At 33.2% G+C, this 20398-nt stretch overlaps 1 protein-coding gene across 1 annotated transcript in view; it reads left to right on the forward strand.

Moving 5' to 3' along the window:
• The window catches only part of ANTXR2 (anthrax toxin receptor 2), a 140155-nt gene that overhangs the window by 24332 nt on the left and 95425 nt on the right, over window positions 1-20398 (forward strand). Inside the window, exons 8-10 of the mRNA XM_006907619.3 lie at window positions 13384-13444; window positions 15210-15308; window positions 17100-17169. Coding sequence (XP_006907681.1) covers window positions 13384-13444; window positions 15210-15308; window positions 17100-17169 — 230 coding nt within the window. The remainder of the gene's footprint in view (window positions 1-13383; window positions 13445-15209; window positions 15309-17099; window positions 17170-20398) is intronic.

The raw sequence follows: 20398 nt of genomic DNA on the forward strand, positions 1-20398 counted from the left end.
GGAATTTGGAGGAGGGGGATTTCAGTTAGTCACCCTATGTAATAAAAAGAAATCCTATAATGCAATTTGTGTTAAAATGCCAATATGGCTAAAGTTGACAGGAGGGTGGGATAAGTTTGGTTCTGTGAAGTCATGGAAGGCTTTTTGTGGTGGGATTTGAACTGTACTCTGACAATTAGAGTAGATTTAATTAGAAAAAAAGAACACAGCTTTAGGAGCAGCCTGGGCTGAGTGGCTGAGGCAGAGGAGGGAATGTGGCTTGGCTTAGATTATGGAGAGATATGGAGGGTAAACATTGTCGGGTAGGTTGGATCCAGATTATGGAGACCCTTAAATGTTTGGATGGGGAATTGGCACTTATTTCATAAATAATTGGAGAACCATAGCAGATTAATTCATAGCATGAGATTTATATGTTAGCAGTGAATGTTTAAGAAGAATATTCTTATGATAATGTATAGGCTGATTTGGAAGATGGAAAAGTGTGTTGTAAATCTCTTACAGTAGCCTTTGTGAGACATGGTGAAAGGAAACGTAATGTCACAGAGACAGTGTAAGATTGGGACTAGGAAGACCCGAGTGTGAGTTCCAACTCTGCCTCTGCCTGGCCATGTGAAATTGTGTATATCCTATAATATAATTTGATTTTAAAATTCTCATTAGTCAATAGGGATAGCAACATTCATTTCATTGAGTTGTTTTGTGAATTAAATGAGATAATGATTAAGAATGATCTAACTCAGAAGGGTTGGGCTTTAAAATATTTGGTAGGAAGCTAGGACGGGGTGTAGTATGGGGTTATTGATCCTTCTGTAGGGCAGAGAGAGATGGCCAAAACGATCAATGATTTAGGTCTAGAAGGGTATGGAAATGAGAGAATCAGATCTAGCAAGTGGGTCCTAATTAAAAGGATTTCTAAATGGTAGAGCTGCCTAAAGTTAAGTATCTGTCTGTGCCATAGTTCCAGATCCTAGGCCATCAGACTAGCACACAGTCCACAACTGGGAAGAGAGATTTGGTATTCCCAAGACAAAAGCTAGTAGAGTTTCAAGCGTCTGCATTCATTAAAGAGCCACATTCTTGTGGGGGAAGCTGTAGTCCTAATTAGTGATTCAGAGTAGAAACCTAGTTGTTAGGGGGCCAGTGGCATCTCCTGTGGACCACGGTTCCTCAGGGCTTATTTCAGGCTCTGAGGATTCTAGGTCTTTTACTATAAAACTAGGTCAAAGGCCTTGAGGGAAATGACGAATAAATAAACTCTCTGCCCTGTTAAGAATCTTGTCAGGGACTGGGTGGGGCTGAACCTCTAGGTGTAAAATCATTTTGCTGAGTCAGGCTCTAAAGGTCCTGGCAAATGTTAGCTGGCAACTATTCGTTACTGCTGTTATTATTGTGATGACAGTGAAACTGGAAATGAAAAGATAAATTTAAGAAGCTTTAAAAAGTTAATAGAACCTGAGAGCTCACTAGATATATGATAAAAAGGACAGAAAGGAGGTCAGATGTAACTTGGGCATTCTGACCCTAAGAATAGCTAGAAGCTGTGAGAGTGAAAGTTGTTTTCCCAGAGGGGCCTCAAGTGTTAGAGGACAAGGTGGAATTGGGCAGAAGAGCAGAGGGAGGTTGAATTGGCCCTAGGAAGAAATCTTGGTGGGGGCTGCCCCTCAGGGAATAGGAGGTCCAATGAAATGTCCACATCAGAGAACTGCAGTTTCAGTCAGCGTTCCTCTTGTTTTCTCCCCTCCCATTGCACACAAACATAAGGATGTAATTTTTCTATTTTCCATTTTGGTTATCTTTGCTGTTTTAGAGGGTTTAACAATTATGTTTGGTTTCTCGGAAAAGTGAGCGTAGGACTTTAATTTGAAACTGAAATTTTACTCAAACTAGTATAGGTCAGAGTGACATGTGAGTGCCACGTGGTTTCTGGTTCAGTGTTTCATAACGCAGTGCTGTAGAAGAAAACATTGAAAAAATTTAAAAACCAGGATTGGCGAATAATATGGAAAGAATAAAAATCAAAATGCTCTGTGGTGACCTTCCTCTTTTTTTCTAAAAACAAGACCATGGGATGTTTTTCTCTTTGCAATTATTTCCATAATTTTTTTTTTTTTGATAGAACACCTCAGAAAGTATTAAAAAGAAGAGATGAATCAGTTGTGAAGCTGGTTTTATAAATAACCCTGATCCAAAAGAATTAAGAACACTGAACCCTAGGTGATGGCAGCAGCAAATGCCAGAGTTCCTCAGTACCTAATGGGAAGTACAGGAGCATAAATGGGAAGGGAATGATCACTCATACGTGTAGGAAATTTAAATAAAGCTATAACAGATTCTTTATAAAGGGATAAAGGTGCAATATACATTTCAAAAAGTAACTTCATTCCTAGTGCTAGAAATATAAGCTTCATTTGACCTTTGGAGCCAAATCATTTTTCTCAGTAATGACTATTGTTGTTTTGAAAAGTATCCGAGAAAGGTGTCTAAACCATGTTTAGTGGAATGAGAAGACATTGCAAAATCATTTTCTCCACAGGCAAACAATTTCCATAGAAGAGGGTACCTAATAAACATTCTGATAAGACCCTAGCTTAAGTGATTTTATCAGGTCTGCTATGAATATCGACTGCTTAGTTATAGAAATCTCTATTTATAAAATCATGGTTTGATGAAAAATCTAAAACCTGAGCTAACTATAAAGATATATTCACAGGAGAAAAAAACAAATTGGTAGTACTTACTCAAAATTGGAAATCAGTTTCCAAGAATCCTTTTAAAAAGGACCAGCTATAGTGTGAGGCTCACTATAAATCAGATTCTTCTGGGCTTCTGTTTATCTTTAGTACTGAATGTAGATGAGAAGTCTCATTATGACATCTTTCATATTAATGGTAGGAAAGTTAAAACTGTATTTCCTCCCTCCTCCTTTTTATGCCTAGTGCCTAATATGGCATTGTGTAAGCAGTCATTGCTTAATTCAAATTTATCAATGAATAAATAAATAAAATCTATGATCCCTGAAAATATTTTTGCATTTTTATAACATGTGTATGTAAGCATTGAAATATTAACTCTTTTTTTTTTGGGCCAGAAAATACTTTATTTTGAATTGACTTCTGATTCCATGTAACTTAGGTTTCATCCTCTTATTTATATTCCACTGTATTAACACTTTTGGTTACGAATGACAAAAACCAAGTTCATACTAGCTTAAAGGAAAAAAAAAGAAAGTTATTAACTTATATGAGTCGGTGGTCCAGAGGAGGAAATTGCCTCAGGTGCAGTTGGATTCAGGGAATCAATCCATATTCTTAGAGTCTTCTCCCTTTGTAAATTTTACCTATGATTCTATATGCCTCATTCTTTCATTCACAACAGTGTCAGATGAAGGTAATTGCCAAAGGTTTTAGACCTACATGGTCCTCAGCAAGCACATTAAAAAGAGAGAGCTCTTATCTCTGGGCATCAGTATGTTTGGTCACAGATAAAGACTCTGATTGACTCAGTTGGGTCAAGTGCTCATTCCTGTACCAAGTACATTGCAAGCATTATTTGGACCAGCTTGAGTAACGTGCCCATTTCCATGATAAGAGTTTGGGAGCAAGGTGGTGAGGGAGAAGGCATCTTGATCCATAGTCTCACTAGGACCACATGGAGTGGAGAACAGTTTCCCCAATAGAAAAGGAAACACTGTTCATAGACATGTAAGGATGAAAAAGTATTCTGGGTAGAAAAAAATTAATAGCTATTACAATCCAATATATTCAAATACATTTAAAATATTCTGACATATATTCTAATAAGACATTCTCTTCTAAATTTCAGTGAACTCAAAAAATTAGATTTACTTATTTATTTTATTTACTGAAATTTTATTATGTTATCTTGACATCCATTATCTAATGTTCTATTTGCATCTGCACTATAATTTTACTTAATACTAACATTATTCTTTTCTTTATTTGCTTGGGATTGTAGTTTAAGGAAATCAAATATTTATTTATTTTTGAATAAATAACTAGAGCTTTGTGATATTTTGTGAGAAAACAAAACTGGCGACATTGGGTTAATAGCCAAAATTAGTGCCAAATGTTTATTTATTAATATTAATCCATTGAAATACAAAAGGAGATGATCTTTAGAGGCTCACCTGTTCTCAAAAGAAAATTTAGCTGAGTAGAAGGACATCGAAAAGGAGGATAAAATGATTAAGATTTATGAGTAAATGTGCCATCAATGTAAATTATAATTGGTAAATGCATGATTTCTCAGTTATATCTTATTTCTCTCAAATATTGTAATTCTTAATTTATTCAGAAACATTTATTGAATATCTACTGTGTTCAAGATATTTTTCTGGGTGTTGGATGACAAAAATGGATGTGGTACCCTTGATTTTCTGAGTTCACAGTTTTTAGTCATATATGTTTGATTATAAAATAAATAGAAAAACTGATAAAGATTTTTTTCTATTCTTGTTGATTAGGGAAATGTTTTATTTGCCACTGGAGTTTTGAAAAATCAAATGGAATGAATATAGACTTAGATTGCTTGGCAGATCTATTTCATGTTTCAGTTAATAAAACATGAGAGTGGGCAAATTGGACTAATATGAAATAATATATGCGTTAGAGTGAAAAATATGTTTGGATTCAATTTCTTTAGATTCTGAAACACATAGTGCATTTATTAGTACTTTATACCATAATTTCCACGCTCTTTTCATGGAAAATCTATTCATCATTTAAGAAAGCATCAAATGATGATTCTGAGTTTGTGCTGACCAAAAGAAAAAAGAAAGGAGAGGCAGATAAAATTTGTTTCAAATCACAATCCATTTTTGGTATATTTCTATGTCATCGTGGAAAAGGAAGACCTGCTAATATGATTTCTTATGAAAATTCTAATTGTGAGAGGTAGAGGAACTTAAATGTCTTTTGGATTTTTTGTTTCATAGTTTACGATATGGGAAAAATTTCACTGACATATAATCAGAACTATGCATCTGTTATGTTTTGAGCTGAGAACAGTAAAAGGCAATGATTACAACTTACATGCTTCCCTAGAGTTCTTAGAGTAAAAGTTTGTTTAGAAATTTGTCACTCGTGCTTGTACTACTCACTTACTTGCAAAGGAAGGGAGAATCCATATTTAGAAATGGTTCGGTGCAGAACATGCCGTATTGAGCAACTGGTGTTGTGAAGCTCCAAGCAGTTTTTAAAATTGAACTCAACTAAAACACGTGATTACAAATTACAATTGTTTTTCATTGAAGCATTACTACACTTAGAGGAAAATATATTTGGTAGGATGTTTGGTAGCCAGAGAGAAAATAAAAATTGCATATCTGTTTATTGAAAGGTAAAAGGCAAACAAGAAAAGATTGTGAGAAACATCTTCCAATTGTTTTAGCTGCTTATTCTATCACAAGCATGGCTAGTTACTATAGCTTCATTTTGTTGGGGACTTTAGAACTAATGCTGTCCAGTGATTTTTTTTTTCCTTATGAGATTTAAACTTGGAATATTTTATATATTTGGATTGAACCAGAAAAAAATATTTGCTTTTTAGATCTTATTATTACTCATACTGATATTTTCTGACATGCTATGTCATGGTAATGAGAAATTTCTACTTGTTAAGGACACACCCAGGGTGCTCGTAAATTATCTGTAATGTTCTGTCATTAGGTGTTATTATGTACCCAAAGTTGGTGTTAAAAAATTATTGCCATGATAAATATTTTGAATTTTTAATAAAGTTTTAAAAATGTTAGAGATGTTTGGGTATCATTGAATTTAAGTATAAGGAAATAATCTATTTTGAGGAAAAAAAATTCTTATTATTTAGAATTGACCTTAAATATAATACTACAAAGGAAATTATTCAATGAGATTTAATATCCTTTTTCTCTTTCCATATATCCTATTTAGAATTAGCCCCCTTTCTAAAAATTAATTAATTAATTAATTAATTAATTAATTTTATTTTTAAATTAAATACATTGGGGTGATATTGGTTAATAAAATTATATAGGTAATTTATAATTATATTCAGTAATACGTCATATATATATTGTATTGTATGTTCACCACTCTAAGTTAAATTTCCTTCTGTCACCATACATTGACCCTCTTTATCCTTTACCTCTCCCCATTTCTCCCTCTCCCTCTGGTAACCATTAAACTGTTGTCTGTGTCCATGAGTCTCTGTCTTGTTTGTGTGTTGCTTTCAGTTTTATATCCCTCATAAAAGTGAAATCATATGGTTCTCAACTTTTTCTGTCTGACTTATTTCACTTAGCATGATAATCTCAAGATCTATCCATGTTGTCACGAATGGTGGTATTTCATCTTTTTTTTTATGGCTGAGTAATATTCCATTGTTTATATGTATTATATCTTCTTTATTCAGTCATCTATCGAAGGACAATTCAGTTGTTTCCATGTCTTGGCCACTTTGAATAATGCTACTGTGAACATCAGGTTGCATATATCTTTATAGATAAATGTTTTCAAATTTTTTGTAGACCCCTCCTTTTTAAAGAAGATACATATCTTAAATTTATATTTCTCTTTGTGCTGTTTTTGTTTCTTTTTCTTTAAAAATTTTCCTCTGCATCTGGCTTAAACACTTATGCCTGCCATTATCAAAATCTGAACAATCTAAGTAAGTTTTTCTTTCATTGTGTGTAACTGAAGATGAGATTTGATTAATTCAAGTAGCTGCTTATTAAGCTCTGTATTTTTTTATAAGCTAAATGTTCATTGTTACACACTCCATTTATTTGTCTCATAGTCAAAATGCTCATGGTTTTTATTTGAAAGTTCTACATTTACTTTTCAATTAATTCAATAAACATTAATTGGGCAGCTTCTATTTATAACATATTGTGCTATATACTTTCTTATATTAGATTGATTTTGAATGTGTCGTATTTTATTTTTTGTTAAAAAAGTATTTGCCAAGTTTCTTCTGGCATGGGCCCCATCATATTTTCAAAATATAGTATCCTTCCTATTGTCATTTAGAAATTGGAGAAGATATAATTTTTAAAATCTGTCTTGGCTTATATTAGTTGTAGGAAGTATTTTTTTAATATATAGCTGGATGCCTGATCTTCAAATCATAAGGCCTAGATATTTCTCCCAACTTCAGCATAAATTTCAAAGATATTCAAGGTCTTAATATATTATTATAACTGAGGTATCATTGACATAAAATTTGTTAGTTTCAGGTGTACACCATCATGATTTGGTATTTGTATATGTTGCAAAGTGATAATAGTAACTCTGGTTAACATCTGTCCCCATGAATTTTTTTTCTTATGAATAGTTTCCTAAATCATATTTTGACTTCATCGCTTCATCTTAACTAATTCCATGTTAAATTTTATCTTGGATATATCCCAACTACAACTCTCCACTAATTAATCCTGTTTTATCTGAAATGCCAGAAGAAAAAGTTCATAGCTATATCCATTATATGCATTTTTTCAGGCTGTAACGTGGCGTTTTCTACTTCTTACTTGTCCTGTATTTGTTATTATAACATGTGTCCATTATATAAACATGCCTAGAAACTTATAAGATCTCAATCAAAATATAGTTTCATGTGTATCTTAAAATCTGTAAGAAAAAGAAATAAATCAAGTCAAGATTCTCACAAAACATATCTTTTGATGCTATCTGGTTATTCCTGCTATAGATGGTTCCTTGACAATACTGCCACTCTACTTGGTTATTATTCAGTAATTATAAAGATCTGACTGTAATTCTACAGACAAGTAAGATAAGAAATTGCTTTATAACCAATGGGGCTCTTGGAAGAGTTGCATCTCTGATTGAGCTGTGATCCCTCCCCCACCCCGCCCCAAACCTTGCTAATTCTGACTCCAGAGTGCATGTCTGCTGCTTGTTACTTTGTATGCAAATTTGGCCTACTGTGAAATACTGCAATCTGACCTACTGTGATGTATGTATGTATGTATGTATGTCTCTAGGTGTAGACTCAATCCAAATTAGTTTTGAATATGCCTGAGAGTGTACAGAGTGAAACACCATTCTGTAATTCCAAGTTGGGCTTCAGAGAAGGGACAGCACAGTGAGTCACAGGTAGTTGCACTACCCTGTGAGTGCAACTGTAGGTTAAAAAGGTTTAAAGACCCTGTGGTTCACAAATATAGGAGGGAAAGAAACTAAGAAAAATAATAACAGAGAATAGGCCTCCTACAGGTACACCTGTAGGCAGACCTTGTTTTCCAATGTCAACATCCCATTTTAGAAAACATTTTCCCTCATGCTGCTTGCATTTCTTGTTTTACTAATGGTTACATTGCCTGAATTTCCATGTATAGAGATTTTTATGGCTAAAAAAAGTCCCCTTGATTTTTTCTAGATATAATCCTCTCTAGGTTGTTTTAAGGATCATCAATTCACATTCACACATTAGTATGAATGAGTTCATGAAATGCAAATAGCTATATTGAAATGGAATATTTTAGGAGGTAGGGCAAACCTGGATAGTGATTGTATTTAGAAATGGAGTGTCTATGTGACACAAAGGGGTAGGGAAGGACAAAGACTAACCTATTCTCTCTCGAAAAGTTGCCTAAAGGCAGTTTCGCATCCAGAAAAAAGACAGAAGAACCAAAATAAATTAAAAAACCCAAACTTTTGTTTCTTAGTTCTGAATGTCTGTCCTTTCTGTTCCCAGGACTCAGGGAAGTTCTAGAGTTTTTGAACCTTGAAGCCTAAATGCCATTGATGTCATTACTTTTAAGAAAAAAATGTGTTCTAAGGTCAAATACCAAGTTAATCTTTCTAAAGACAGCTTGATTTCGGTTTTCCAAGTGGTTGCTGTGTCCCCAGACAACAGTTAGGACCTCTGATAGCATGTTGTTTTAGTATGGCCTCTTTTGTCTTTTAGGTTCTGGGTGATGCTGAGAAGTAAAAGTATAAATGTTTTAACGGCATAAAACAATTTTGAGATAGAAAGCTGTAATAAAATAGGATGATAGAGAAAAAAAGAAATAGAGGGCACTGCACATTTGAGGATCCTATTAATTTGTATGATGATCTAAAATTTTAATTTGTTCAAAGTCAGTGGTATTGGGAATTTTAAAACAAACCTATAAAGTCCCCAACAAATAAAAGTCAAAGCTTAGTGACATTCTTTTGAAGATAAGAAAAAAGCCAGATTTTAGATTGTTTTTGATAGTATAAATGGAGTCCAGGCAAAACAGGCAAATAAATTTCACTAGTTTATTAAATATTAGGTTTTATAATGATTAGATGGTCAAAAGCATGGAGGCTAGTAGAGTGCATTGATTAGAAGAATGGGCTTTGGACTCAATCAAACCTGGGGAGATTTAGCTCTGCTATTTAAAAATTAGTTGTTCTAGGACGACTTTTAAATATCTCTGTAAGCCCCAGTTTCCTCATCTCTTCTATGAGGATAAAAATAGTGTATATTCATAAAACTTGAGAGGGTTAACTGAAGAAATTCGGATAAAGTACTCAGTTCAGTTCCTGGAACATAATAAGTGCTCAACAAATGGTAATTTTTATTACCATTGTTAGAAATTCATTTGAATTTTTGACTACTGACATTTGTACTAAATTTAGAAAGTTTGGCTTGTCATCCGTATTAATATTTGAGGATTTAAAAGTAGAGATCTGGTAATAATGTACATATTATTTGCATTTTAAATATTTCTTAATACCAATATCACTTTTTGAGTGAACTGATGCTTTTGAGTGAACAGATGCTTCAGTAGTATACTTTTTCATGGTGAACATCAAGTTCTTTGCCGATTTATATGTATGTATGTATGTATGTATGTATGTATGTATGTATGTATGTATCTATATATCTATCTATTCCAAAATCTCAAATGATGCTATTTTGCATCTAGTGTGTACATGACTTAAAGTGCCCTGGCTTATCTTTAAATTGGTCTGTGGTGCTATTAGCTCTCTCTGATGTCAACTAAGACTGACCTTTAGTGGAAACTATTTTCTGTTTCTATTGAGATGTAATGAAGACAGATGGCAACACATATTTGAATAAACATCCTTGCAGGATCCTCCGTTGTACAGGAAGGGCATCAATTACCATAGATGGGACACCCGATCCAATGTTTAATCAATTAATAACAGCATTTAATTTGCTAAAAATTATCTAGAGTGTTGAAAATATTTGTCCCTCTCTGTCAGTTGTCATTTAGTGATGATAATTTTACTGTAATAGACCCATTTTGATATCTTGTACATTTGAACTTGTGAAATTACTTAGTGAGAATATATTATGAACTATTTTGTATTTATAGGACCAATTGTTTTAAAATTTAATAATGTAAACTTCTTGCATACAGATATTAAATTATTTTGACTTTTAGTTATTGTTTTCTTAACAGAGGAATATGATAAACTGTAGATGAAAAAACCAGTTAGAAAAAATGTTATTTCCTAAAAATTCTTACACATTCTTCTTTCTCGTCTCTCCCCACAACATTCGCCCCTCCCTTGTTATTTTCATTTGGAAATGGTTTTGGTGAACTTTGTTTCAAATTACGAGTTTCTAGATTTCCAGCATTTACAATTTATTGAGGACTAGGTGTTTTTTTCTGTAAATCAGCTTTATTCTGCCTTGTCTGGTCCTAATATGATGGTTGCTTTGCTTACTAGATAGGCATTCTTAATATTCTCATTAATTCATGCATCCAGTCTGTGTTCCCTAAGCATTTGTTGGTTATACTGCATGCACAAAACAATGTGTGAGTCCTGAAAGAGTTGTGCAGTATAATATGATCCCATTTCTGTATGCAAAGCTTGTCTTCTAATAGAGGAGGTGATTCATCCACTCAAATAATATGATATAAGGTCCAAAGAAATTTAGAAAATGAAAATAAACTTTAGAGAAAGGCAAGTAATGGTCTGTGGGGAATTCAACTGCTTTACATCAAGTGGTGATGCCAGTTTTATGACTCATGGTCTAAACTGCTTGGCTTTCAATGAATGTGTTACCTGAGCTACTTTTTTAATTCAATAATTTAATTTCTATGAAACTCCTTTTGTTAAAATAATTAAGTACAAATATGAACAAATATAAGTGTATTCTTATGTATGAATGTATATTATACAAGTTATTGCAAAATATAACCAACCTTTAGCTATTCTTAATCTTTGCTTAATATAACTTGATTTTTTTAAATCTCAAGACTTGAGTGCAACATAAATTACTAAATGATCCTAAACTTTTTCTTTAAAACCATAATACCTTACAAGGGATTAACAGGGTCTGACCATCCATAGTCCTTGAAGGTATTTATTCGCTCATCTTAACGAGAGATCCATAATGAAAATTGTTCATTTGGTCTTGCTATTGGAACTATCATTTAAAAAATGTTTTGATGGATTACAACAAATTAAAAGAGGAAGTCAGCACACACACGTTTGTCTTAAATATTATGAGATCTGACTTAATTATGGTCAATACTGGTATGAGAGAGAAAACCAACATTTCAGAAATTCACACAGGTCATTCTGGGATGCATATTCTTTGACACGGCCTTTGAAAATTCTCTTGGTAATTTCTCTATTTATCTTATTCTAAGGAATTAAAAAAATGATTTCTGTTTCCAATAGATTCAGACTTTAAATCCATCTCATACTTTTCCTTGATGTTTGAAACATTGTTCAGTGATGCTAACACAGAGGTGTGGCTAAAAAATAATAAATAGATTGCAAACCTAATGACGTTGTCTCCTTAATAGAATCTGTTTTAAAAGAAATTTCTACGGCACTTCTAGGAAACATAATAAATTTGGGGGCTTTGTGTTTTCCTTTGACCTTCTATTTTGGTAGCTCACTGTTCTCATTTTTATTTCAGACCAGCCAAAGCTAAAGCTATAATGCCCCCTGTCCCATTTTTTGTTAGTTGGAACCTTTTTAGCTTCGTATTCCTTTAGCAGAACTTTTCTATTCTATTCCTTTTCTAGCCTTGTTATCTGAACTATGTCAAAATATTTAAGGGTGTTAGTGATTTGAAGTACTTTCTCTCCAAGAGGGCACATTAACCTTTCATAATAGCCTTCAATTCTTACCTCAATTCTTAATTAAACAATGGTATTCACCCCTCAGAGGAGTGAGCGTTGATAGTAAGAGATAGAATAGCAGACTCAGAGGAGGTGTATGGGTACTGAAAGGTTTTTGGGTGCCTATGGAATCTCTTTGGTCATTTCTGAATTTAAATAGACCTTATGCAAAACTTCTTAGATATAATTTTTATCATGTTTGTTTCCTAATCACTAAAACTTCAATCACTATGTGAAAAGTGGATTCACTGGGAAACGATGTAAAAAAGTAGAAATGGTACCCCTATTCTGAGATGCATATTCAGCAACAAAAATTGCCTGATTTGACCCAGCTGAGTTTTAGAGTCTGATAATATATATTTCCATTGTTGTTGAAGAAAGCATTAAAAGCATTATTTCCTGCTATAGTCCTTCCTTCCTCTTCTAGTTATGAGCAGGAGATGCTAGAAACCACTGAACATCATCTGTTTTCAGCTTCTGTCAAGAAAGGAATGTTGTTCAAAGATCATCTGGAATTTGTCTGATTTCGATAATGTAGCACAGAGCAGTTCCAAAAATAAATACTGGCTTATTGTGTCCATCAAGAACAGCTTATTTCATCATTGTTGTTTTTCACTTGTAGCCTTGTGCCTTGTATGGTGGTTTCTGTTTCTCATAACAAGCTAAAAAGAGCCATTCTGTTTCTATGCTCTGGGAATGCAGGAGTACAGAGTCTGTGTTTTCGAGAATAATATTTGGCTCATACAAGGAGACTGTGTTTTGCAAATGTAATGTCTGATACATATATGGGTTATTAGTATCCATGGGAATCGAGGCTGAGAAATCAAATAGAACTGACAGAGTCAAGTAAAGAAGTTTTTATTTATTGATATTATATTGAACCTCTTACTAGAAAACATATTAAGGTAGAATAATTAAAACAGGAGGTCTCATTTGCCATCATGTTTTTCCTTGATGGGGAAAGTCTGCATTGACTTTATGGCTATCAGGAAATGTTAGTTATGTTTTTGTATCCAAGGCTGGACTTTGAGGCAACACTCACTTTATCTGTGCTATCTGTATTCAATCAAATAAAGATTCCTACAGACTATACTCTTAAAGTTTATACTGAAAAACAACACAGAAATTTGCCAAGAGCTTGGTAGCTGTATATGTAATGGTGAATAGATTTTCTCTGCCGTCTATTGAAGTTAAGGGGAGCACTTCAAGGTTATTAGTAACTTTATAATACAGTTCGTATAACATAATTGGCTTTTATATCTTGGTCTTCTTTATTTCCTTTTTAGATACTAGCTCAGTCATGCACGGAAATCTTGGAATTGCAGCCCTCAAGTGTCTGTGTGGGGGGTAAGTGGTTAGAATTTAAAAATACCATGTAAGAAAATGTATTTTTTCCCTAGTTAAAATATATGATTTGAAACTCATGTTGGAAAGAGAATAGCAAAATTAACTTTTTTGGCATCTTTTTCTGTAAGAATTTTTAAATAATTCCTTGAAATATTTCTATTTTAAATTTAAATTTTTAAGATTGGAGTGTTATTTTAAATAATGAACATATTGTGTGACAGGCTTTTAGAATCTTCTGTATATTTAGTTCATGTTTGAGACCTTTCCTATGACAAGTAAAAAAAATGAAATTTTTTCTTTTATCTGATTGTACAAACAGTCATGTATCTGTAAACTATGAGTTTCATGCTTTGATAATCTGGCCAAAGTACAGTATCCACTAGCTCAGGGTGCATAAGGAAGTGACTTATGGCTGGATGGCAGAAAGGAAGCAGGTGACTTCATCACCTAGTGCTAAGAAATGACTCATGTTTTAACACCTTAAAGTCATTCTTACTCAAAGAGAGTATGATTGTCTTTGGCTTGTTCTATTTTTCTAGTCTGACCTGGAATTCATTTTAACCTGACTTTGCTTAGCAAAGGAATAATATTAGGTCTGGTGGGGAGAAAATGTGCTGTATAATTTACCAAAGAGCCTCCCAAATGCAGGACATGGTATTAAGTTCTGCATCTTAAATTTCCTGAGTTAATGATTACTGAGATGTCTAAGAGAAATAGTATATTTGAACATCCCAGTAGGTTTATAATCCCTGATCCACTGAAGGTGAAACTGAGGCAGAGACAGGTTCAGTATTTGCTATTAGTAATTGTTCTATTAGACCTTGGTCTGTCTGACCCTAAATCTCATGTTCTTTTTACCAAGTCATATTTTGTTTTACATGTTTTTATTTTAACTTACAAGTAAAATTCCTTTTATAACACACTTAATGGAGAGTGGCATGGCAGTATTTTTTTCATAGTTACATACTACATATGTATTAGATTATGTTAGATAGGTGTTTGAGAGGATTAATCACTGTTAAAACAGTAATATTCCATCTTGAAGCTAAGCAGCAAATATTTCTTTGCCAATCAAGATATTTGATCAGTTAACTTTTCTTCTGAAATATTATTTTACTCTAACATTTAGTGACTGCTCCTATTATAGACACAGAGTGCAATAAGTTAAATCTGCTTTCTTTAGTGACTGGCTATAGATTGTTTGTAGTCTAAAGTAGGTTACCTCTGACGAGTCACAAATTTGTGTGCAACAGAAAATGAAACTGGGATTGGTAATGCAAAGAAATTGGTAACAAACTCTGTATGGAGTGTCATAGATTAAACATAACCCATGACTATTCTAAGAACCGAAGCACAGAAATAATTAATTTTCTTTACATTCCTATACCTCAGTACCTGAAAGTAGAGAAAAACAAAGAAGATTCTTTTTTGATGATATTTTCCTAAGGATAGAATTTGGGAAAGTTTGTATTATATCTGTCTGGGAATGACTTAATGCCTCAATTCTAATATCTTGCTCACTATTGGAAAACACTGTTTAAAAAATGAAATGCTTTTCTATGTGGCAGTGAATGATATCTTCATTGTATTTTCCTAAAGAGTCTAAGAAAGCAAGTAGAGTTGGAAATAGAGCCCTGTCTTCTTTATTATTAGTTGGCTGAATAGTTTGAAGAAATTCCTTCTGTGCACCTTGATGCTTTCAAGTTATGTGTTTTTTTGCGTGTGAAAAAGTGATTAAAATGTTTATTTCTCCTTTTACTTTTAGAGAAATTTCAAATTGTTTTGAATGGAAGAGGATTCAACTTGGGCAGCCGGCATGACAGTGTTCTCTGTACTTATACAGTAAATGAAACATACACAAAAAGTAGGTCCCCAAAATCTCAATGTTGCTTTAATACCTGCACAGCAAGTCGGTATCAAGCATTTTCCTCTTTTCCCCAAATGAAACAATTTATACTATATTTTTTAACCAAAGAAGAAAGAAATGAAGTCCAGTAATAATATAAATAGTAAAAATAATTATTTAATTATTATTTAATGATGGCAACATTTGTTCGTAACTTAATAAATGCTAGATCCCATCCTGAGTAGCCTTATTATACAGATGATTGACTTGTGGCTGAACAAGTCAAATAACTTGCGTGTGTTGACACAGTTGATAATGGGCAGAGCCGAGAGTTGAACCCAATTGTCCTGACTGCACTCTGTATGGACTACTTCAACCACCTGATTTAATTGCCTCTCTCTCTAGATTTATTTCTTATCACTCTGGCCTAAAAAATCTAACTAACTTGGACTCCTCTACTACTTACTGCCTTGTTTTATTGTCACTTGTTTTTTTAATCTAATTTCCTAATAATTTGTCAGTAAGCTTTTTGAGATAGGGTTTTTGTCTTATAGATATTTTATATCTCCAGTGTCCACCTAGAACAGTGTTTGTTGATAATTATCATATTTATGGAATTAGGTTTTATTTTCTCTAGCTTGGCTTTCAAAAAAAAGCAGACGAGTATAATGTTTTTATCATCATTCTGAGAAAAACTCATTAAATGATCTTGGTGTTCTGAGCATTTTTGGTTTCTAATAGACATTTTTTCCTCATTGATGATTGTAGTGGCTCTTAAAATTTTATACATTAAGTCAGATGCTACAACTCTGAGAACTTTGGTAGAATTATTTTTTGGGAGTTTCATCTACAATTTTGCTATTTATTTGATGGTACTAAACACTCTAATTAGTATAATTTGGCCACACACAGTAACTGTTCAATGTGTGTTTGTTGAATTAAAGTGGTGATGATCTCAGCATGATATATTTTATAGTGAATTCCTCTCTTTCTATTAAGCTCATCATTTTGGTAAAGCAAGACAATAAAATTTGTAACAAACTCTCTTCATAGCAGGTTCCACAATTTAAAAGGACAAAATAATTTTTTTATTTAGTAGTCATCTGTATCTAAACTTATCTAACTTTTTTTGATTATATATTCGAGTTGATTATGATATAAACATATTTTACACTTAGCTTCATAAGATTAAGTTTACTAAAACAATTCCTCAAACAAGTAAGTGGAGTCAGATTGTATTTTCATCATTCTCATTCTAGTATTATCTGCTTGATTTTGGTAATTTTTGTGAACATTTATAGTGTAGACATTTTTCACATATATTATTAAAATTACAAGGGCAATTTAAACATTCAAATTTATAAAATATGTTTTTTATTGTAGACACAACGATTTTATTAAATTCTTGAAATAAATTCATTCTCCTTTGGACATTCTTCTTTTCTCCACCATTATTAAATTCTGCTTTAAAAAAAATATGTAATTTATCTTTAAAAATCTAAGTTATTTGCAAAATTGAGGCAGTAGGTGATAATTTTATAGTATCTACAAATGTATGTGAACTCTCTAAGTAAAAAAAATCATAATTTATAATTTACCAGTATGGGACTCTAATGAAGCATATAATCTCTATTTTTCATTCTCTTTTTCATTCTCCTTATTCTTTAGGTGAATATCATTTTGGTTTTTCATGCTAATATATCTAATGTTCCACACTTGAACTTTGATTACCATATGCTCTTCATATTATTAATGAAACTGCAAGATACATAAAACCCTTTTTTAATTCTATGACATTTTATTTTTTAGGTGTAAAGCCAGTAAGTGTGGAGCTTAATTCTATGCTTTGTCCTGCACCTACCCTGAATAAAGTTGGAGAGTAAGTACTTCATTAAAAACATTTAAAAAACATTTTAGCTAAAAATTATTAGGAAATGATGACAAATTATATTTGGTTGTTTTATTGTATCTTGTACATATTGAACGTGAAATAGTAAGCCCTAGGCAAACCACTCTGGTTAGTACTTAAACTGCATTCTTAGTAGGTTGAAAATAGTGAAGTCTGTTTTATTTTATTTTGTAAATATTTAGTAAATGGTTCTGTACACATTTATCTGGGTGGGTCTGAGAACTATTGTTAGAGCCTTTAAATAATCAGAACCACAGCCATTATTTTGAATTTCAGAGTACTGAATTTATACCTACACTTACACACACACACACACATACACACACACACACACACACACACACACACACACACGAATTCCAAAGTGAGACATTTGACTACTATAGTTTTTAAATATTAAGATTAAAGAGAAAAAAAGAACATGGCTCAATAAGGCACACCTTGGACTAGAAAATATTTGTGCTTTAATTTGTTTCTCAGTCCTGTTAAGGTCTATATTCTCATATTCTTCAGTGTAGTAATAAACCATAATGATAACTGGTTAAAATAAGAGATATTTAGTTTAGAATTCCTTTATTTGAATCACCTACATACAAATAATTTCACTAGTAATTTAATATTTCCACTTGTGATTTTTTTCTACCCTCTCTATTACAAAGGAAATGATTACAAATGTTTCAAATATTCCCTAGCCCAACAATAGTTGATGTAATATGTTTGTGATAATTAAGAGGATACAATTTTTAAGATCACTTTATACTGATCCTGAACCTAGAGCAGAAGAAAGTAAAATATACACGGCCCAAACCCAAAGTCTGGATTAGTGCTCAGAGGGTAAAGATTATATTTTTCTCTATGGCACTCAAGAGAATCATTTTAGTAGTTTCAAGTTGACTTGAGCACTTACTTCTGTTTAAATAATGCTTAAATATTTAAGATTTGGACATCACTTCTGGTCTGTAAGTAAACTGGAGCAGTATCAGCTTTATATTTTAAATTGATTAAAAGGAGCTGAATAACATATAAAAGCAAGACTATCAGAATTTTTTTTTCTTTCTCTAAAAAAGCATTCATTTTCTGTGTCATGTAATAATCTAGTCTTATTGACAACATGCTTGTGGCAACATTAGACTGTGTCTTGAAATTTGAGGCAGATTCATTTTGCCTAGAGTCATCTTAACTCCAATTGCACATTGGGACTCGTGGTTTTCTGAGTAATCATGTCTTATGTTAGCGATGATAAATACATTGACTTGAAGTTTGGACCTATTTTTAGGAATCTGTAATTCCATGTTGATTCTTCTGATTGTTCCCCCTGCAGTCGGCTCCCAGAGCTGTGTTCTCTGTCTTAGTCATTGGTATCGCCATCCTTTTTGTTGCACAGGTCAAAAACCTTTGATTAATGATCTCTCTTACACTCAGGCCATCAACAAACCTCATCAGCTCTAATTTTAAAATATGTTCAGAATCCAGTCCTTCCCAAACACCTCCTCTGATACCATCCCAGACCAAGCTACTTTCATCTCTTGCTTAGCATATTAGCCTATCTGCTGTTCTCTCTGCTTCTGTCCTTGGCAGGAATAGTCCTGTTAATCGGTTTATGCCACTCGTCCACTCAAAGTTCTCTACAGTGAGTTCCCTATTCCACTCACAGTGAGAGTCTAATCACTGCAGTGTTCTACAAGGCTCTACAGGATCAGGACCTTCGCTAAGTCTCAGACTTCATCTTTTTGACCCTTCTGTTATGGTAGCACTGGCCTCTTTGCTGTTCCTTAACCACGTCAGATACTCCCAGGACAGCACTTTTACACTTGCTGTCCCCTCTGCTTAAATGTCTGTTCCCTCATGGCTCACTCTCTCGTTGTCTTCAAGTCTTATTCAAATGTCACCTTCTCAGTAAGCTTCTCCTGATGACCCTATTCAATCATACAGGCTCCCCCTTCTTTTGTTTGGAACTTTCTATTCCCTTTTCATGGTTTATTTTTTCTCCAGAGCATCTGTTTGTTTGTTATCGTGTCTCCTTCCTGCTAGGATAAATTTTGTTTGCCTTGTTTCTTGCCGTATTTCTAGCACCTGACATGATCCCTGACGCATGGTAGATTCACTAAATATTTGTTACCTGAAAGGGTGAATACATTTTTCTCAAATATTTTGATTTGCTTTTGCTAGTTATGTAAAGAGCTGCATTTGGTTGCTGCGGGGCAAAGGCCTATATCAAGTAGAAGAAAAATGATAAGATTCCTATTTTGGAGGAAATGTTATTTAAGGGAAAAGAAAACTATCTTTGTGTTTTAGTAGTATTGACTAGTTCAGGAAGACAGCTTACTTTCTTCTCCATAATAATTGTAAAGTACAATAAGCCTCTTCTATCCCAGACACTGAATTTATTTTCTCTACAGTTTGCTTGTGAGCTTTGTTTACTTTTGAAGAGAATAACATAGAGACTGCTGATAGTCCTAGGTAATTTGCAGATTGGCTAAATACTCAGGAGATGTGAGTTTTAAAAATCATATAAAGCATAATAAATATCAGACATGAGAAGTCATTATTTGTTTGGTTTTTGATGTTAATATTTCACCTACAAGCAATGAAAATGTTTTGTCATTGTTTATCAAGTACCTTATACCACTGAGGCGAAACTTGAGAAGATTTTATTTGTTAATGTTTCAGGTATTTGGGGACACCATTATTTGTTCTATGAAATATGTTGCAAGTAATTTGGAACTTTCCTTTGCCTTGAATTTTCTTCAGATACTTTTGTAGGTGATGAACTCTCTTATGAGATTGGATTAAAATCAACACAACTGAAACAGTTTAGCCTTGTAAGGTGGCTGATGCTTAATATGTTTGCTTAATTAGCTTTTGGCTAAGGATTCAAACCCATTAAGTAGCTAGTTAGTCTATGTTTCAAATAAACACATCTGGCCCAACGATAAATGAAGTTTTTTTCTTGTGTGAGGGTGACAGATGTGGTGATGGTTCCCCCTGTTCTCTCACTTAAATAATTAACAACACGCTGCTGAAGTAACCTTAGACAGACAGCCTCAAAGCCAGATGCATAGTCTCAGAGCTGGATCCATGGGCATGTGCCTCATCTCATTAGCCTACTCTAATAGTTCCTTTCTCTTCTTTATGTTATACTTCCAGGATTACATTTTGTTTCAAGATTATTTCATTAAAAACCCAGGGCTCATAAATT

The sequence above is a fragment of the Pteropus alecto genome, unplaced genomic scaffold (assembly GCF_000325575.1).
Source record: "Pteropus alecto unplaced genomic scaffold, ASM32557v1 scaffold161, whole genome shotgun sequence".
NCBI classification, from domain to species: Eukaryota; Metazoa; Chordata; class Mammalia; order Chiroptera; family Pteropodidae; genus Pteropus; species Pteropus alecto.